The following is a 23,096-nucleotide window of genomic DNA, read 5'->3' on the forward strand; positions in this document are numbered from 1 at the left end:
AAGCTGAATTCACTTATTTGAAATGGTTTAGATTACAATGCCTACTATAAAAATTAACCACATATGCATATATATAAATAAGAGCTCAATTTTTTTTCAATATTAATTTTTCCTGTGGAATAGGTGGCATCTACCTTTATTTATTTTTGTTATTTTTTTGGTGGCTGGCTTGTATGGGGAACCAAACCCTTGACCTTGGTGTTACAAGGCCACGCTCTAACCAACTTAGCTAACCAGCCAGCCCTAACTTTATTTTTTATCTTAGAGAATCTATATTTGTGTAAGTAGAACATGTGGTATTTGGATGTAATAATCTTAGTGCTGGTGTTGGTCTTTAATGTTAGGAAACTGATCTTATACAGATGTGATAGAGGGAATTCAAACATCAACTGGAAGTTTGGAAAAGATGAAATGGTCTTTCTATCACTGCCATTCTGCAACTTAAGGTCATAAAACATATCCTGGCTTTAAGTTCCTTATTTGAAAATTAATGGACTCTATTACATAATCCCAGAAGTTACATAGCCACAATTAATGATTCTATTTCATTGTTATGTATATATAGTGAAAATTTGTAATCTACAGAACATTTATCTTTGACAAAGAAGAAACAGACATGTTTAGCATTAGTCAGTAAAACATTATTTTCAAGTAGAAATAATTTATTTTCATGTTTGTATGGGGCTCTCAGAGAAGACAATGGAATTATTTATTAAATGTCATCAAAAGATATTGAAACTCCTCTCATTTTCTACTTCTATTAGTTTCTAATATGATAATAAAAATAAAATTAATGCAATATTTTAACTTTGTATTTATCTTAATCTTCTAAGTTTGTAGTATTTATCTTCATAAAAACGTATCCTGGAAGTGGTAGTAGCTGTAATTTTAAACCTGCAATTCCATCAGATCATAATAGTTCTTTGAAAAGGAAAATAATTTCTTATGAGCAAGTCACCTGTATCTTGCCGTTTTTGTTAGTTTATTTCTGCTTTTAACTTTTGTTTTCAAATGTACAATAATGCCTTTTTCTTCCTCTTTTGTACTGTGTTTGATATGATACCTGATGTGTTATTCCTACTTTTTATTTTTAATTTATTAATTATAATCATGTCTTTCTCTTTATACAGAACAAATGAACTATAATAAGAAGAAAATAATTTTCTTTAATTTTTTGCTTTGGATATTGAAAACAAGTAACGTGCACACGCTGGCATGGGTATGTGCACTTGATTTTGAAAATATGGCACATCTCATTATAGAGCCGTAGACTCATTTACATGGATACTAAGAAATATAATCAATCACTGACTAGGAGTTGTGTTGCAGGATAAAATAATGTTAAAATACCATGTATTATTTGTGGCATTTCTCCAACTGGGCTAAAAGTAGGAAGATCTTATTGGCATAAGAAATGGGGCACGTTGGTTAACTTCTCTGTTAAGTTCTAAGAGATTCATTCACCTTTAATTATTCAGGAGTAAACTCTGGACCAAAGGAATTAGGAAAGACTAATGTAATCACAATTCTCAATTCTATCCCAGAGATTAAAACATGCATATGGCTTATAAAAGGATTTAACTGTGTTAAAAGAACAAGTTTTGTTTGTTTAAAGGTAAGTAGTAGCTCCATATTACAGGCCTACAAATATTAAAATTTAACTTTTTTTTTTTTTTTTTTTTTTACAATCTGTACTGGCTGAACAAAATACTTTTTTCAGGGCATATTTAGCAGGCGGGCTGCTTTTTGATGACACCTTTCATAATTAATCCTTAGAAGAAGAAAGATCAAGAAACTATGCTGATGCCCCAGTAAAAGCTATATAATACTCCTGCAGTGTCTGCTTTGCCATCTTTCATATAAGATTTAGCACTGGGTTAACAGTACAAATTTCTGAGAAAGTAATGTTTGCTTTATAAATGTTTCTGTATCCTAGTTTTTAAAAAAGTGATTAGAGGCATGCTGCAATTACAGCATGTTTCTGGATTATATAGGAAGAAGGTATAATAGAAAAGTCAGCAGCATACTATTAAGTAGCTCATGAATCTTAGTGCAAAGTATTTTATTTCCCAATAACTTCAAAACAAATTGAGATAAAGTTTATATAAACAGAAATAATAATGACCACCATTTGATGAGAAAGTAGTGATGAAACTAAATATGTTCAAAAGCAGAGAAAAAAATCATTTGTAAAATTGTAGGAATATGCAAGATCCAAAGTATTTCCAAATTTAAAATAATGGAATTGAACTAATTAAGTTTATTAATAAATGCTATATACTCATTTTTATAATTACTTAAAATCTTAGTGTACTCACTCTTTTGAGTAGAGATAAGTAATATGGTTCAGACACCCCAGTACATATTTTTTTAAATCTTAAACTCCTATTGATTCTACCATACTAGTTTGTGGCTAGCACTTATTCTTGCATATAGCTAGTGTAAATATAAAATGTACATTAATACAAAATGTGCAAATTTAAAATGCCCTGTTTTTAACTGGAAGAAAATATATAACTGCATATTTTACTACTCTGCTAAAATTCTGCAAGAAATTCTAGAATCGGCATACAGCGAGTCTCTAAATGTTAGTTATTTGTACTATTGTTATTACCAGTTATAATTTTAATGTCTAGTGAGTCTCAGAGGCCATTCTAATTGATGATACAATATTTTAAACATTTTTTGACTATTTTGTATTATGCCTTGTATTATGTCTTAGTATTATGTCTTTTTTCACTGTGTAGTAATAGCATACAAATTAAATCATCTACTTGTCATGGACTTCTAACTTAAATTTTACTTCTTTATACAAAGTTAGAAACCTCGCCAAATTTTTGTACAAAAAGTACATTTAGTAGAAATGTATAGAAACATCTTTGAATATATAATCATTTTATATTATATAAATATGAAGTTATTTAACATATTTTAAGATATTCCTGTAACAGGCTCATTTTTCATTTTGCAAAAGAAGATCCTAAAACTGCAAGGTCTCAACACTGAAACGTCGTCGAACTAGACTCTAAATCTTTGGAATCCTATTTTTCAACCACTTTAGACTAAGAAATATGTGTACATCTTTTCACTTGGGAAACTGAAGAGAGGGGTGAGTATGACAAGAAGACATCATATTTCATAAAATCAACTTGTTAATTTTCACAAGCCTAATACATTAAATTGTTACCTTGTATTTAGGAGACAGTGGACAGACTATATAACTGCCTGAAAAATCGTAAAATTAATTATGGATAAAGACTCTACAAATTATGTATGCTTTCTTCTTTCTAGAAATGGAACAAATTCAGAAATTCATAACACTTATGTAGATAACAGCAGATGCACCCGCAATGCTTGGTGTACCAGGTCTTACAGTTATGGTGTTTGTAAAATGTCAGAATTATATGAAAAATGTGGGATTTTTATACTCTCTTCAGGGGTTCTTATAATTGACATAATAAAAGTCACCGTATGGGAGGAGTTGCCAATGGTATGGTTTGCAGATGCTTTTAACATTTAAGAACGGTCTGCCTTCAATTAAGTTTTTAATCCTTATTTTCTGACAGCTTCAAGTTAACTCACTATTTTTATTGTCTTTGGTGCTAAAGTTAAATATTAAGATTCACCCAATTTATGCATTTTCTTAGGCCTTTTTTTTGTTTTGATATATCATATTCTTTTGAACACAAATTACTTTGTTTTTTAATTTTAGTTTGTTTTTTATAATTAATTTTACCATAGATAATTTCACTATAAAGTACTAAAAAAATGATTATAAAATTTTCTTACTCAAGATAAGTAATGTTACATTACATATTTGTTTTACACTCAATCTCAAAGATCACTTATGTACACTATAATGCATTCTGAAATGAGATTAATTGGGAAAGAAGCAATTGTTTGAATAATAGTGACCATAGTTAATGACATTCATCAGAATGTGGTCAGAGAAATATGTTCTTCCACTGCACATTATACTGCAGTAAGTGATTTTAAATTTAAAAAAAAGTAACAATATTCCCTCATCCTTGTGATTTCAAGTCATTATATTTTATTCAATTTCTTCACTAGAAGTCTTTGTTCCATTACCTGGGTTCTATATAAGACAAACATAGATGAGTTCTGATGGTTGTACTTAACGCAGGTTTATGCTGCTAAGTTCAGGGCTATTCAAGATAGCAGAGCGCTCATTATAACCCACCTATGTTCTCTATGTCCATTTGCCTTTCAAGATCTAGTATCCTCATTTTCCTCCTTGTTCTCTTTCTAGAAAGTTGATCTGCATAACTTACATCCTCGCTTCATAAATTGTGGCATTGCACTAGCAGCATTGGCATTTCCTGGGAGCTTGTTAGAAAAGCAAAATATCGTCCATCACCCATAGGCCTATTGAATTAGAATCTACCATTTAAAAAAATCCTCAGGTGATTTTTTTAAAAACATCTAAGTTTCCTAAGCAGTAAACTCTGTCGACAAACTCAATTATCCTCGGAGGAAATACAGCAGGATGATGAAAGGAGAGAGGACATTAAAATCAGAATTTTTATTCCACAGGCTCCCTTATCATTACATTTGTTGGAGATGGCTAGTAGTCTTTATGAAAGTCATTGGTCCTTCTTGCCTGCCTGTAATACATGACTCTGTCCAGCATCTTACTCCCTTCATCCCAACAAACTGGAAATAATGACAGCCCAGCTGCTACTACCCTAGGTTACAGAATGATCCTTTGTGGTTCCTTTATATTCATTTATTTAGAAATAGATCCTTTGTAAGTGAACCCTCCTTGAGTTAGCTGATGTTCCATTGTTTCCAAGTGGACTCTGATGTATAGATCAGTGGTATATGGAAGTCATTAGAGATGTAATTTTAAATATGAGTATATGTTTCAAGTACCATATTCAGCAAGATCTCTCAATTTGTCTATGATCACTGTCATACATCAAAAGATAATATCTAGGTAGAATTATCAGTGGCTTATCCTACCATTGGTTTTTCACTTGTTTCTTAGGACGTGTTTTGTAGATCTAAACCACATAACTGTACTCTTTTCTAGCAATTATCTCTGCAAGAAGCATAGAGAATTCATAAGGACAGAGTAGATAAAATAAAGTTAAATGAGTTGGTTGTATTGAAGTTAAAGAGTAATTGAATTAAGGGTAAAACTTAAAAGAAAAAATATAGGGCTAATAGAAATCTGAGTTGAATTAAATATTACAAATTACACTGGTATAACTTATACATGAGTTCAATATGAATAGTGTTAAATCAAGCTGTACATACTGGATTCCAATTTTCTCTGTCAATATTGAATTAAACTATATATTTTATTCCTAAGGAATTGATCTACATAAGAAGCTTAAATCTGTGCTAATAGTTTTTTTTAAATTTATTCACATTTATCTTTACCTTAAGAGGTTATTATACAACTAGAGTATATTTCCACCTTGTAAAGTCTCCAGAGAGGGATAGTATCATTTATGGTAATGTGTCTGAAGCACTAGGTATTCTATGCCTACTGTCTCATTGAAATCACAAAATATTTATTCAAAATTATTGCCTCCCTTTCTACAAATGTGGAACTAGAGAAGGGCTAAGTGGAATGCCCAAGGTCATATATATGTTAATAAAATATGTTCACTCATTTGACTCTGAAACTGCAATTCTAGCATCTATACTACAACTCAACTATGACTGACAGCACTCCATATATTAAATCAGAACTCTCAAGTGTGTATCATGGAAAACCACAAATAGATGGAAAAAGTCCATTTATTCTCTTTAATGTAAAACTAGTAATAAAAAAATTCAAGTTATAAACAATATCTGATTTTAAGTATGTTTTACTTTAATATGGGATAGAAGTTTCATTAACTGGACTTAATATTCAACAAGGACATCAATTATTTTCTGATAGTGCCAAATATAATCCCATGGCCTGAAGCCTCATAATATTTTATTTTAAAAAGTGTGAGGAGATGAATAAAAAAGGCATAGGAAAAGTGAATTGCTGTATGAAATTCAAATCACCATCTAGTCTTTTAGTGAAGTCATCTTTTTTTTTTTTTTTAAACACCACAATTTTATTTTTTTATTTTAATTTTTATTTATTTATTTATTTATTTTTGTGACTGGTAAGGGGATAGTAACCCTTGGCTTGATGTCGCCCGCACCGCGCTCAGCCAGTGAGCACACCGGCCATCCCTACATAGGATCCAAACCTGCGGCCTCGCGCTCCCAGCGCCGCTGCGCTCCCAGCGCCGCTGCGCTCCCAGCGGCACTCTTCTGAGTGAGCCACAGGTTTGACCCTAGTGAAATCATCTTTGACTGGATTCCTTTCTGGTGGGAAAGTTCAGGAGAGTTTATGAAACTTTTTTTCTTCCTTAATGTAAGCTTACTCAATGAAAAATTTCTAACCTCTCTGGGCTCTGGATAAAATCAATCTAGAAATTTCTGTCACTTTAATCTCAGTTGGCATAATGAAGAAATGGCATTTGAAGAATATTTTAAATAAAGAAAGATCAAGTGTAAACACTAAAAAGTAATAGTCCATGATTTAGAATACAAATGATGTAATTGTGAAGAGAAAAATATCCTATGCAATGCACCCCAAACCTAACACCATGCTGTTCTACCATATATGAATGTTCTGCTCTTCCTAAAATTGCAGAGATTAATTGTGTGATTTCACTCTGTGCACAGCAGGACAGCCATATGCTCTAGAAAACTACATACAAGGAAAGCAGCTTGTTGCAAAAGTGGGTGAAAATGTCCCGAAATAATTCAGAACAAAATAAAAATGTCTCTAACATAGGACCATTTCTTCATACTCCAAAAGGCAGAGAAGTCCGCTTTGGCACTAGCTTTGAGCATAAATAGAAAGTCTAGCCCCTTCAAAATATTTTAACAAGGAAAACAACTTAAAAGTCACATACATCACATTCACTGTGACATTCACAGGTAAAATGATAACTCTAGTAAGCATTTGGGGAAATGAGCTACACACAAAACTGTTTTTGCCTCTGATTTGTAAAGTTAAGCCTTCCTCTTTGATCAGGTCAATTCATATAATCATTATCTTTTCTTGTTTTCCCATATCATTAAAAAAAAATAACGAATATGAGAGGTCTTCAAAAAATTCATGGAAAGATTTGTATTATCTTTTAATTCCATTTTTCCATGAACTTTTTGAAATACCCTTGTACTATGTTAAAATAAAGAATAAGCTACCAAGATATGTAATTAACGATTACTGGTGAGAATAACAATGTGGTTAAAACTATGAAAAAATATTTATGAAATCAGACCATTGTTATGGGATGAGGGTGCCAGTTAATGGGAAAAGATGTAGGTTTCTTTAAAGACCTACTCAAAGAAAAACAAGAATGTAGGACAATCAGAAATTCTTAAGGTCTCTGCATAAGACCAACTCAAAAGCATGGCTTGGATAAAAATGTTAAAGTGGTTACCTGCAGATTTGTCATTAGTGAAAGAAACGAATTTTCATCTCTTAAAGTTGTCATACAAGTCCTCGGGCATTCAAAGTTTTGTTTTGTTTGGTTTTGTTTTTATCTATACATTTTTAAAATGCTTAAATTTGTTAACAAGTAAATTCAAACATTATATGTTTTCTTCTCTTTCTTCCTAAAAGTAAGTTATTCGACAAAGTGTAAAATAATGAGAAATATAAAAATATATTTACTCTTATGCATGACATTGTTTTGACAATTTCACAGTGATGTTATAAAATATGGTAATGGAATAGAAAATGAGGATGATATTCAATAAATAATTATGTATTTAAATAATAAATCGGTACATTTCTGGACATAGATTTTAAAATTGCCATAAATATCAACATTGAAAACAGTTTTCCACAAAATAATATTGTGGAATATATTAAAAAGCATATGTAATTCACAGGGCCTAGTTTTCCAAAGTCTTGCAATTTCAAATATTGACCTTGTGGAGAACTGGAAATTTTCCTCAGGCTATAAGTCTCTGGTGTAAGATAAAGATTTGTGGCACAGCAGGTTGCTGGCTCAAGGACAGACTAGTTACTGGTTGTTATGTAAAGATACTGAGAAATTGCTATAAGAAGGAATGTTTGCTAAGATCAAGCTTGTGTTGATTAGACCACTTGATTGCCTACTGGAATGTCATCTGGCTAGTTTCACTGAAAGTTAACAGCCTATATGGTTAAACTATAACCCCACCTATGTTCTCTTCCTGTAACTTCCTGGTCTGGAAAATAAATGCAGGAAGAGAACCCCAATTTGGTATTAATTTCCCAAATGGAAGGGTTGGATCTAGCTTGAGAGTTCTCAGGGAAGTTAACCCCTTCGGGGCTTCTCACTGCTCAAAAGAGATGGGCTTTGAGTAATCCTTTGTGTCTCTGTCACCCAGGGGAAGTGGGGTGACAAATCCGTGGGAGGCAAAGCAACACAAAGCAACATAATATAATTAGGGAATAATCAAGAGAACAATGAAAAGAATAAAAAATAATTACAGGATATTGATAAAGCAAGCAATAGTCAATATTTATATGTCATCCCCCCAAATGTTGACAATTCCCTGTCTGTTACATTTATTTACCAATATCAGAATTCTCACATCTGAAATTCATAATCAGTTAAGTGAAATGAAGTATCTTATAAGAACCATATGTAACTAAATTTTTTAAAAAGTTATAAATTCTCTTGTCTGTTATTATTTCAAGTCTTAAAGATGCTATAAAAATCAGTATATGAATTAGTCTCATAGAGAAGAATCTGGGAATTCAAGCAGACAAACGCAATTTCACCATTTACATATAAAATAAGAAGATACTTAAGTATTCACTCATGAGAATTTTTGATTTGGCAATCAATTTTTGTGTCCTTCTATTCACTATGTTTTACTTTCATCTATCTGTTAGTCTTTCAGAGTCTTCAAACATGGTAAGTAAATGGAAACCAAAGCCTGGTGTTTTTACTTTTTATTTGATAACACATTTAAAAATAATATCCATTTGAAAGTATTTATGGTAAATATTAAAATTATGAGCTATAATTTGACTTGGTATTGATTTCATCTTTCATCCATTCATTGATCTTTCCATTAAAATCATAATGAATGTCAACAGCTCAGCCATTCTTAAGGGCTGGCAGAATTAATTATTGTTATTAAGGTTGATCCAGAAAATCCATCTGCCCTAAAATATTTCTTTCACTCATGAATTTTCCACTATTAGAATCACTCTTATGGAATTAAAATTTAGCTTTTGCTATATTATTTAAGATAACGTATCAACACTTATTAATTTACTGGAGAACAAGGTCTCATGGGGACTAGACACAGTAGTGATTGTTTAGTATGTGTTGCTCTCTCTTGATGATAATTATCCTCATTTGAGTTCTCACTGCTCAACATATTGGGATAAGCTGGAGACTTGTTAGAAATGCAGACTCTCAGATCCCACACCAATCCCATCAAGTCACAGTCTGAATTTCAATAAGGTTGCTAGTTGATGTGTGTTCACACTGAGGTTGGAGAAGCATTGTTTAATGCTAACGTAGACGTAACAAGTCTTCTAACGTAGACTCCAAGTCACTGACAACTGTTAATTGCACTTTTGTATACCTTACTAATATAGATGCCTGCCTGCTTCTAAGTACTTAAAATTCCTTCTTCAAATTCTTCCTAACGTGACTTCCTGAAAAAGTATATTAGAGAGTATCACTACCCTGCTAAAGCCCACCAATGTCTTCAATTTTTTAAAAAAGCTCTTTACCAAAGCCTCAAAGCCAAATGGTCTGGTTCCTGCCTGTGTTTCCCACATCGAATATATCATTGTCCTCCTTGAGCTCTGAACTTCAGGAATAATGGGTTTTCAAATAAAACTAAAATTATATCTAAATAGCTGTTTTCTCTGCCTGGTAAGCTTTCTCCTCTGTCTCCAAAGCATGGAAGACCGTATCTCCAGGAGCATGCCTTTGTCCTTCTACTATTTAGGTCTCAGCTTAAATTTGAACTCCTCTAAGAGGACTTTCTTGAACATCCAAAATAAAGTAGCTAACCATAGATCACATAGTCTACTTTGATTTTCTACACAGTCCTTATTACCATCATATGATTATTTGTTTACTTATCTACTGTCCTTTTCTCCCCACTTTAATATAAGTTCAATGAAGCAGGGCCTATTCAGTTTTGTTCAATACTATATACTCAACAGCAAAAAGACAGCTTGGCACTCAGGGAATATTTATAAAAGAAGTGGTGGGGAGAAAAAAAAGAAAGATGTAAATGAAAGTAAGTAAGAGAGAAGGAAAGAAAGGAAAAAATACAAAAGAAAGAAAAGAAGTAAAGAAAGAAAACTAAAGACAAAAAAACAAATGAATGAATGAGTTGTAGAATGTGGTAGTGAAGAAATTAAGGATAACATTGTTATCTGTCATTAGGAATAATACTGCCTAAAAGACAAGCTATGGTTGGACCGCAAATGGAGAATTTTTGGAGTTTAAGGCATAGATGTGTGCATTGGGCCTAGGGAGAAATTTGTATGTGGCTGAATTCGTATTGACTCAGATAAGTAGATTGCCAATCTCTAAATTTTTTGATGGTAGTGTTGGCCACTTCTGTGATTATTTTACATTAGCTATAAAATTAAATAATTATATAAAAAAGTACATGTCAGCTCAAATACCAAGAGTAAATATAAGGTGATGATAAAGACATTATTTACAATATCTCTGGATAGAATCATAAACTCTTAGGAGTAGAAGGGACAGTAGCAATCATATTTTTGAGAGTCTTTGATGCTTTATAAATACTCAATTTGTTCATCCATCAACCTATGCTTGAATATCTTACTAGTGATTTAGGAATGCACTGACTCCAGAAGCATACAATCAATATTTGAGCAAAACTTAATGGTAGAACAGTCTTCTTTATAATAAACTAAGTTTTACAACCTATGCCAGAGAACAGGTTTGATCTCTGAGCATATAATAGCATGTCCCATGTTTCAAGACAGCTTGCCTCATTCTCATTCACATATCATACTTATTCTGCGGTAATTCTCTCTTATAATTTGACCAATAATTTTTCTCTGTAATTTTATCTCTATGACTTTTCTTTTGAGAATAGAGACCATTCTAATATTCTTTGGAAATCATCATATGCTTGTCAAGAGATAAGATGTTCAATAGAGCCCTGATACCTGATTGCTTGATGGACATATATCAGCACTCATAAAGACACATTTAAGTAACTACCCATAAATTAACTTCCTCATAGTGATAATGCTTATGAGTATTAAAAACACTGAAACAACATCTTTTGGAGTTACAAATTTATACTCTATATAAGTATTAATAAAATTTTTTAAAATAGTATTAGTTACTAACAAATGCTTGAAAATAATTAAAATATATTTTACATGCGACCATGTAACCTATTATTGATAGGCACATAGTACAGGCACCTAAGAACTGTTATTTCCACACAGTAGGATTTTTGTTGTATTACAAAATTGAAACACTTTTCAGAATAAAGTTACATATCATGGAATCTTGACTTCTGAAATAAACTGGAAATTTAATATGGACATGTGTCTGATAGTCTGTTGTTTTATCATTTTTGTTGAGCCGTGTAAATGTGTGGTTGAACTTACTTGAAAAAACATAAACTATGATAAAAATAAAAAAATCCTGTTTTTGTTTGGATTAAAACTGCTCACCTAAAATGAATTGTTTTATGCTGAATTAACCATTCTTTCCTTAAAGCTTAAAATAATAAATAATTAACCTCTTATTTAAAAACTGATGATTAAACTAGATTTTCTTTAATGGTCTAGTTTTGAGGGAGAAAAGTCTACATCATATTCAATCCCAGTTAAACATAATTTCATGTTACTTTATTAACCAAACTAAAACCCTATTTATAACGATTGTTAGCATTAAAAATACTGCGGAAGAATTGACTACACTAATGTCGAAACAAACAGCAGTTATGTCTTTAAAACCTCATAACATCTATTTGACCTCACAAGATGTTATAGTCATCAAAGTTAAATTTCCACTGGGAAGTACCATAAAAAAATTAATTATTATTAATATCCGTGTATGGGAACTTTTTCAGAAGAATACATCTACACTTTGCAATTGAAAACAGCAACTACTAAAATTCCTCATTAACAGTTAACAAAACTTGTCTATACATTGAAAATAAGAGTAATAGAAATATCATTCTATTATAATCTCCCAGAAGAGCAATATTAAAATAAATGACTCTGTAATAAAACATATTTTAATTATTTTTTTAAAAAGGTATAATATGACTAATAATTTCTTGAAGAACACCCAACTGTGCATATAATTTATTTCATTTTAACCTTAATGTCACTCAATACAAGGCTTTGCACACATTAGATCCTAAATAAATCTTTTATGAATGAATGTTAGTTTAGAAATATAAAGATTGGGTTTTTATGTGGTACAAATTAGTAGTATTCTTCTAGGTGATCTGAAAGATCCCATCTAATTGTAAAATAGATAATTCTAGAAATACAGGACACTTATTATTTTTTGATCATATTATTATATAAACTCTTCTATTTTAAATCAACTTTGAGTTGAAATCCCTTAGTGATATAATACTGAAATATGGGATTTAGCGATCATTGAAAAAGGTATTTTAAGTGAGTATTAAGAAATAACTTTAAAAGAGATCTTTTAATTAAAGGCAACAAACTATTTTAATAAATTTTAAAAAATAGTAGATAAATGTTATTTAATTTTTAACATCTGGATATTTTGCAAACCAAAAACATCAATTGTTTTCAGGTTTACTTATATTAATGTCTTCCTTTAAACATGGTTGGACACTTTCATATTTATTTTATTTATATGCTCATTATATTTCTATTCCATATAAATATCTACTCAATGCATTTCCTATGGGTCTTAGTATCATAAACACAATTTACTGGTTTCAAACTTTTACTCATCCTTCAAGAATTAGTTCAAATATTCTCTTTGCAGCTTTCCTTAAGTTTTACATTTAGAGGTAGTCTCTCCATGGTAATTCAGTAGCATTTCAAAAATACGTTTATTGTAGTTTCTCACAATAAATTTGTAATTCTTTTTTAAGTTATGTAACTACTCTATGGCATAGACTATATTATTGAATCTTACGTTCTTACTATCCAGTACAATTCCATAGCACATAGGAAAAGCTGAAACATATTTCGTGAATAATGATAAATATAACAATAATTGGTATTTGTTGAACACTTAAGTCAGCAACTGTGCTAAATTTTTTACAGAACTCCCCTATGAAGCAGGTATTCTCAGTTACTAAGAAGTTGAAGCTTTGGGAATTGAACTTACTCTCCACTGAGAGAAGATACCTAAGATTTTCTGGCACTTCCACCCACTATCATGTTTAATCCTCTCAATAACCCTAATGTAATAGTATGATACTACAATGGCTATATTACAGATATAGAAATTAAGCTCTAATAAAGCTCTAATAATGCACTGACCTGATCAATCTCACACACAGAGTAGGGGGCAAAAGTGGACTAAAATCCAGTCAATAAACACTGAATTCTCATTTTGAAGACTATTGGACACTACTATAGCAAAGTGTGATGTGCTGTTAATACATAGTTTCAACAAGATCCAAACCAACATAATTTGTTAGCATTTCTTTTATCCTTTATTTCATTTTATCTCAGTGTCCAAAGACTCATTTAAAATGGAGAAAATAAAAAATGATTTTCTATTACTGAGAGCAAGTAGAAAGCAAAAAGAAGATATTTGAATTAAATTACTGTTGTTTTAACTACAGTGCAATAAGAAATTTAATTGGAATAGTAACCTACAGAAGGTTGAAAACATATTTGATAAATATCCCAGGGTTTTTCATGTAATTCATTAATTTCACAGCTGTGAAATAATGAAATAACAGTCAGTTAAGACTTAACATCATAAATTAACACATAGATTTGAATACACATACACACACATGTACTAAGTATCAAATACTGTGTGAAATTTCAGTTTCCATGTTTTCTTTGTGTTCATAATAATATTGGTGTCAAGTATAAATAATTTAATTGCCTCAGATTATTGAAGATAGATAAATTAGGAACCAGTAATGATAAAAAGATAATATAAATGAAAATTTAATTGCACTGTGAATAGAGAAAAATAAAACAAAAAATACTAAATTATTAAATAGTGAAAAATAGCATGGACTTGCACACATTAGAGGAACTTATGCTACAACAATCTCTGTCATATTTATGTTTTAGATGGTAATTAACTTCAACAAAAATATCCATTGTATTACATTAATATTTGTCCATATGAAATTTATGACTTTATAGTTTTCTTCTGTTTAATTATAAATTTCCTTTGATTTTTGTACATTTACAAGGGCTATAAGCAATGCATTTGTATCCAGTTCCATGCTGTAAATTTTGAAGTAGTAATATAATAAAAACAATATATTATTGCAGTTCATGAGACTATTGCTGCCTTTGAAAGCGATTTAAAAAAAAATTGTAATTTTATAACTGTGACAAAATGATGCCATTTTCTTCAATATTGAAATATGTAAATATTTGATTATATTGAAGAAGATAATTTCAAGCTTAAAGCAATTTAAGTGAATCTTCTAGCTAATGAAATTACAAAAATTATTTATTAGTTTAACAAATATTTTGTAAATACATCTATGGATCAGAAACTGTAACAGGCACTGCAAACACAGCATGAATAAAATTCACCATCTCTTTTTCTTCAGAGAGCTTAAAATTTACAGGAAAATCCATAAGGCCAGTGATTACAAGTGCAGCGAAAGTGCAAGCTGCAATGGCAGGTTGTGAGAAGAAGATCTAGCCTTTCCTAGAGGTTAACCTTGTAAGCTAAATCCTTGAAAGGGAATTAAAGTGATCTGGTTAAAAGGAAGAAGGAAGAGCTAATGAGAGTGGCTTGGGGTAGAAAAGAACATGAGGTGTTTAACAAACTAAAAGAAATCCTGTTTGGCTAAAACTATAAAGTGATTGTGAGAATGGCATGAGATGAATTTATAGGTACGGGAAAAAGCCAGATCATGCAGGTTCTCATGGGTCATCACCAAGTCTTGGCTTTATTCCTAAGGGCATTGAGAAATCACTGCCAGATTTAAAACAGCAGATTAATATAATCAGATTTTCATTTTTAAAACTCATTCTGACTACATTGTGGAGAGTAAATTACAATAAGAAATTTTGTTTTCTGAAATATCTAGAAAAATTTAATCAATTTGTTTTGGATTATGTTCATTGACTTATTTAGAAAGTAACTTAAATGACTCATTCCCTGCATAACCCTATAACTCCTTTAGTACTCTGATTAGCCCTGAGTGTTACAAAATCTCCCTTGTACCATGAAAATGGGTTTCTGTAGGTCCTTCAATCTATTTTGATCTGTGAAGGAAGAGATCATGTATTATTTATCTTTGTTTCCCCTAGAACAGAACCTGGTTCGTACTCAGTAAGTATCTTAGGCATGTTGTTTTGGAAAAAACAAAACAAAAACAGTTTTGATGTCAGACAATTTCAGTTTAGAAAGTTGGACTTGCTAGGAGTCAAATCTTTGAAGACTGTTTTATGGCTGAAAATATAGCTATATTTCAAGAGCTTTTCAAAACATCAACAATAGACTAGGATAATAGGTTTATTTTACTCAACATTGACGATATGTTTTTGCCTATATTGTTAATAGTTTATACATAAGTAACCAACTGAAAGCACTAAAATATTAGTACGTTATTGAAGAAGAAACAGAAGAACCAATTTTAATTAGATATTTGATAAAAGTATAATAATATCTTAAGTCTCTGAGAATAATGATAAGTATAACATTCAAAATGTTTTCCCTATAATGTTTTACACATGATTTAAGCATCAATAACTGAAAAATATTTATTTCCAAGGTAGCTGTCATGACTGAATGAATATTACATTCAGAAACACCATTGTGGAAAGAATATGTGGAAAGATGAAACAGGTATCATCCCTCAAATAGCATCAGAAAATTATGATAATCACTGAGAAAATCCGAACACTGATTTAGAATCTACCAAGGAAGTAGTCTTGATTCTTAATTAAAATTTACTTGAATATACTTAAAATTTTAAATGGAATCATCTTCAAATCACTTTATTTAACATAATAATTGGCTACTACCTTTTTTATTTTAAATCTGATTATTGTTCCAAGTTCTACAAAATATTAATTTGTAACACTGGAGTTTCTCACACCACTTGATGACAAATTTTGGCTAAAGTAGTATTTGTATTATTAGTTGATTTTCACAATAAACTTACATCAGAAATTACTCTCCTTCTATTTTATGAGTGATAAAATGATTACCAGATAGTTTGTCAATGTTAGTTAGTTTATGCAATTTTTCAAAGAGAATGAAAAAATTAATAAATTTTTGTGTATTAATCAATACTTTAATACATTTTTTATCCATTTTTATTTCCTTGCAATAAAAAGACATGGTCTACTTGATTAAGCAAATTATAAATTTTAACAGGATCCTTATATTCTTATAAGTGGCAATATTCATGGTAGGAAAGTGAATAAAGAAGCAAGGTGATGTCGATTTACTTCTTTAAAGGAGACTACCACATATTAAAAAGTCACGTTAGAATGCATCTTCTTAAATAGAGTCAAAGTAAGTACTTTCAGTACAAATCCTAATAGAAATGGGCTTCTGAGATATTTTTGTGTGATTTTCTATTAACGTATGTAAAAATGTCTTGATTTCTCTCCTTCTTGTACTCTAAGCTTTGAAGTTTTCCACTAATATCATGATGTCTGTATAAACGATGCCTAGTCATACTACATAAAGCACAGCCAGTTTAGAGAACACGTGATGATCAGTTGTAAATGGAGTAGATATTTTATACTTGAAATATATGTTTTCACTTCAGTTAATATTTACACTGATGCATATATTGATATAAATGAAGTCCTTTTATTTTTGACACTAAATTGATTTTTTTTCCTAAACTGCTCTATGACATTTTCCAACAGGAAACAGAAAAATGTTTGTTCCAATTCCTAATTTTATAAAAGGTTTTATATTTATTGAATAGAAAATTAACAATATATGATTTGGATTTGAGGGTTTTTTCTCTAAAACATAAATTAGGATGTTAAGGTATATTTAAATTTTGGAGTCATAATATCAATCAGTAGCTTTTACCTTTTCCAAATAAGAAATCTGTTTTCAGTACAATCATATGATCCAGGCGATAGGTAATTTAGAAATCAAACAGAGTAAGCTATATAAAACAATCACCAGATATAATGTTTCCATTTTTTCCAATCAAATTATACATTTTCTCAAGTGTTAGTGTTTATTTGTATAATATTAAAATCTCATGCAAACACTAAAAACCACTACATGAGATAAATCATCTATGTGCAAATATGTGCATTTATTAATAGAAACTGGTTACTTTAGTTCCATGTTACTTCAACTTAATAACTGGTATATAATGACTAATAGGTATTTAGTACTTGTTTTTACTATCCTTTTTATGTATTTTTATTCTTTCTAGTCTATCAACCCCTCCCCCTTCAACATTTGTATTGCACTTTGATATTTTATTTTAATTTCTGTGCTTTCAAATTTTTCCAGTTTTGGTTGTTACTATCTATGTTTTTCAGCTACTTTGAATTCTTTCTTTCATTTTCTACATTCTGACTCTCTTTCAGCTCAATCTCTAACTAGCATTATTACCAAAATATAGCTTTGGCTGTTACTAAATGGGCACAAGTAAAATAACATCCAATACCTCTATGAGTAACAACTGCAAGCTCTTTAGTTCTTTCTATCTGTTCAGCATTTCTTGGTCTTCTCCTTGTACTTTGTGTATCTGCATCATGAGGAGTGAGCCCGTCCTTGGACGTGTTGGGGTCCAGACCTGAATTTCTGAGATTCGTAACTTGCACTCGCTGTTCCTCGGCAAGTCTATGGATGGTGACAGCTGTAACACTGGATACAGTAACATCTGCAGGTGTCCTAGCAACAGCAATAGCACCAGTGGCAGTCCTGTTATGCTCCTCTAACTCACCAGTGGAGGTAGTGTGGGTCAATGTAGAAGAACCTGTGGGACACAGTAGCACTAGATGCTAACTTTTTCTTTTAAATATATTTTTTTCTAAGTTTAATAAATTATTTTCCCTGCTATTACCTTAAGGATAATCAACACGAAGAGGCAAAACACAAACATGCCACTAAAATGTGAAGCACAACAGATCTGTTGATTTGTTTGTATCAATAAACCTATGGATAGATATTACACACGAAATACACCATATATTAACTGTAACACATTAGGGGGAGAAGGTGAAAGAATATACCCTTTATGTGGCACTGAATCAATCATATTTTTTCTTCTTTTTAAATCTACAGATGAATTTAAGCACCAAATGCCTGGCAAGCAACTGGTTTTGACGGAATGGGTAACTATGTAACCACACTTTTCTCAAAAGTTTGCTTTGAATAGTCTGTGCCATATCTCTTCATAATTTCTGGGAAAAATATCAAAAATTTTTATTTTAAGATGAGAAAGTGGAAAAAAGAGAATTTAAAATCGAAGCTAAAATGATGACAAAATGAGACTCCAAAATAACTAGTGTATGTAAATATCTACCTTAACCTCAATTGCCAGAAAGCAGACAATATAGTAAAATAGTCAATATGATGAGCTATACATAACTTAGAATTGAATGTGTTTTTTAATTAAATATTTTTGACTAATTTTTTGAAATTTAGATTGGCCAATTTTGTGCTAATTAAAATTAAATACATTATTCAATTTAGAGGTGGTTGAAAATTAACTATTAGTCACCATGGAACTTTTATTCATACAACACTAGTTTTAAATAATGATGGGAAATTTCTAAATATCTCATAAGCATTTCATGGTCTATATACACACATAAATACAAACATATAATATTACAGCATTTGTATCTTTATTAAAGTTTCATTATAATTTTAAAATCTGTATTCAAAGTGCCAAATTAGGGTTTTCTTTTTCCTTTCACTTAAATTTTTTCACTTGGTAGTGCATAATTCTTTCATAATGAAAAAAAGTAATCTTATCATAGAAGCATGAAACTGAATGAGGATATATTTAAAATGATCCTGACAGCAGAAATACTTAACAAGAAAAAACATCATTGAATTTTAGAACTGCAGCTACTAAATAGGAATTATAGTCAGGTCCTGATTAAAAAAAATTCTGAATATTACTTAAAGCCAATGAATGAGTCCTATATGTTTTTATATACCTTTCTTATCAACACTTCAAAATTCTGTCCATAATATTTAATTAAATATTTTAGACAAAAAATACACAGGTATACTTTAACCATTCTAAAAGAGGAAAATAGTGATATCTCTTAATATGGTTTCAGAATTCTATGCCTTTTTTTTTTTTTTTTTTTTTTTCCTTTTGTAGACAGGTGGTCAATAGGACTAGTAATTCTGCTTTCGGCCTTAAACACAAAAAGGAAGAAAAGTCAAACATGGGGCCCCTGATCCACAGGCAAGCAAAGGAGCACATTTCTGCTACTAATTCTTCCAGTCTGAGTTGTCATATCTTATTTGAATTTGATGTAGAAATGTTTAAAAATTAAATGATAATTGTATTTTGAGGAGGTCAGGGGTAAATGAGGTATGACAATGATCAAATTATTTTAAATGTTTAAAATACACCTTTAAGTATCAATCAGGAAAAAAAGCTGTGATAAAATATTTATCCAAGTTATTTTTTGTGAAGATTAAAATCTACGAAATTCATTTTGGTTATGCAAATCAGCCTGCAATATTTACTGAGCTAATATTTGGTAAGGATTTTCTTTAATTGCATGATTAAGCAATTACTTTGCTTACGCTACTAACATACAATAATTGATTTCATGTCAAATCATACATTTGGGATACCCTTGTGCTCATCACTATGAAAACTGCTCCATATTATTTCCTGGGAAATTTAATAATTCCTTCTGTTTTTGAGAGGACATACAAAAGCAGGATGAAAAACTAATACTTTCAAATTTTTTATAACTTCATCATAATATCCTGGCTTTCAGGTTTAGTTTAAAGAAGAAAACAATTTAACTATAAACGTGTTGATAAGTATAAACTAAACGTTTGAGAAATAATGAAATTTGTACTGTCTCAGATCTGAGCATTCCTACCTTTAACAAAGTGCTAAACTGAATTTGAGTTATCATATTCCATCACTGGGTCATCATGATTAATCTCAAACAGTGTCTTGCAATTGGGACAATAATTCTGGGGTAATTCTTGGAAGGTTGTTTCTATAAGTAATCATCGACCAACTCTACGGACCAATTCCAAACAGCCATTCTGTTGAAGACTCCAAGTAATAAACACCTTCCAGACCAAATTTGGGGGTTCTTTGGTAGTGTTGAGAACTTACTAGCAACCCCAGTCTTAAAATCTTCAGTATTATAGCTATAATTCCCCCTGATGGTGAGGTGATTCAGTACTATTCCCCTAACCTGAATGCAGAGCAGAGTTTAATGTTTGATGTTGAAGTAAAGCATTTAAAAAACCAGTTTGTTCAATAACCATAGTCTAACCAATTCTTATATTTTACTTATATATTGTATTCATATTCTTTCCACCCTATACTAGAAAGTAAGCTCCCTGAAGCCTGAGAATTTTGTATATTCTGTTCACTGGTGAATCCCTGGCACATAGGAGACACTCAAGAAACATTTATCAAAAAAAAATGAATGAATGTATTTAATAATGAGGCTAAAATTATATTAGCAATAATAAAAAGAATAAATATCACAAATGAAATATGATTATAATTTTTACCATGGCAAAGTCGTATTTCAATCAGTGACCCTAATGAAGAGCAATTTCATGATAAGGGAGGGGGATAATTTTGTTTTTAACTTTCAAAAACATAACTTCGGAAAAGTGTGGAATCTGAAGATTTAGTTGCACAGTAAGAATTCAAGATCTTTTTCATCATTCCCAAACCTAAAAAGTTTACTCTGTTAGTGTGAAATGGATTTACTTAGAATGTTCAAATTTCTGTAGAATGAAAAGCAGATATATCTCATGATGGCAAAAAGTAGAAGTGCATCTAAATTTCGTTAGATATGTTTGATACATGTAGTGGAATTATGAAGAAATAACACTGATTTCCTTATAAGGCAACATAATCATCCATCACCATACACTTATGTCATATATATGTATAACTAATTTTACTTAAAATGTAAACCAATTTAGAATACTGATATTGGTACCACTTTAAATTAGCAGTGTATGAAACACAGATTCTTAAATCATCAAAATGCACCATTTAACAGTTTTAAAACATTCAAAAATTTTGCATACATAACTGTATTACGAGGTAATTGTCAATATTGGAAAAAGTCTTAGAATTATGTAGAGCAACAATTCAATATTAAATGTATAAACGTTACTCCAATGTCAAAATGATACTTTACTATCTTTTTAAAAATTAAATATGCTGCACAATTATGTAAATATTGTCTTTGTTAGCACAGTTAAATGCATACATTACAAGACATGTAACTCAAATTAAGGGAGGAAAACTTACATTCAGAAAATTCATTCCCATTTGAAATCAAATCATGTATACAAAATGCAATTTATCACAAACAGCTTGTCATTAAATTACTCAATATATATTTAGAAATAAAATGTTTACAATATAAAAACATATCTAAAGTATAATTTTATTAATATTATTTAACAAAAGATTTCCTAACATAAAAAAAATGAAATGATGTATAGATATAAACATGCTTCTATAAATCATAATTATATGTCATCTTTGGGATTATGATAATGAAATATTAAATGCGATATATATAAATTGAGAAATTTATTTAATAGTAATGTATACAATATTTAATTAAATTTAGATTTTGCTATGTATTTTAATAAAAATTAAGGTTTCTAAGGCTTTAATTTTAGTAATATATGTGCCAAATAAAACATCATATCATTATTGAATTTGAACTTCTTTTTGAGTAATGTTTAGTCATGTAGGTTGTTTTAAGATTTTATGCTACGTTGCCTGGTAATTATTGTCTAAGTCATCACAGTAGAAGAGAATATGTTTCTAGAGATATGAGTGAATGGCTCCCTCTATACATAAATTATGCAAGTACACATTAAAGACAATTGCATATTTACAGAAGTAGGTTTTAGATATTTGTGTTTGACACTATTTTATGTAAAGTAGCCTCATATATGCTGTTTCTTTCCTTAATTTTAGTGTTTCATATGAAACATTTGAATGAATATTTAACAAGATAATTTTGTGACATTGTGATATGTGATGAAGAGAAATGCAGCAAACATTTAACATGAAAACATGCAAAACATATATATGTATGAAATAAAATGACATAAGAATAAAATGTAATTATTACTAATGTGACAATTGAATTGTAGTTAGTCTACAAATGTTAGCACACATAATTTAATTTTTTTTAGTTGTTGTTGTGCTTTTATACGATATTACTCATGTGAAACTTGCAGGAAAGCATGCCAGTAAATGGACACTTTATCTCAATGTAAGGGTTTAAAGTTTACAAAGCCGCTGATTTGTAACATGTGAAAATATTACAGTTTTCACTAAGCTTTTGGTAGGTGGAAAAATAACTAAAGTATTTTGCATTTTAAAAACTATAAAATCCAGTAGCCTAAAATATGTAGCATTTAGTAGTTTAAATTGGTGGTTATGTGTATACTATGAATACTCAAGTTAGAAAGAGATGATAGGTCAACTGAAATAAAAAGTAGCCCTTAAAACTATAGAAGAAATATAAATGTTCTAACTTTGATCACTTTTAGTTAATATAAAATTATCACTCTGGCTAGAAGAATTTTAAGTGAATTCTGAAAAACAATTAGTTTATAATTTAGTTTTAAGGAGTAAGTCCATATTGGTCATAAAATTTTGTTTTTAAATTAAAATGTTGCATTTATATTGAAAATACGTAAGATTGTCAGCTAAAA

At 30.2% G+C, this 23,096-nt stretch overlaps 1 protein-coding gene across 3 annotated transcripts in view; it reads right to left on the reverse strand.

Moving 5' to 3' along the window:
- Positions 1-23,096, reverse strand: part of CSMD3 (CUB and Sushi multiple domains 3) — a 1,171,099-nt gene that overhangs the window by 723,986 nt on the left and 424,017 nt on the right. The window contains exon 7 of one of the 3 annotated variants that reach the window (XM_063079087.1): positions 17,842-18,153. The exons of the other annotated variants lie outside the window; for them this stretch is intronic. Within the exon in view, the coding sequence (XP_062935157.1) occupies positions 17,842-18,153 (312 nt within the window). The remainder of the gene's footprint in view (positions 1-17,841; positions 18,154-23,096) is intronic. 3 annotated transcript variants of the gene reach the window in all.

Source organism: Cynocephalus volans, chromosome 15 (genome assembly GCF_027409185.1).
Source record: "Cynocephalus volans isolate mCynVol1 chromosome 15, mCynVol1.pri, whole genome shotgun sequence".
Lineage (NCBI taxonomy): Eukaryota > Metazoa > Chordata > Mammalia > Dermoptera > Cynocephalidae > Cynocephalus > Cynocephalus volans.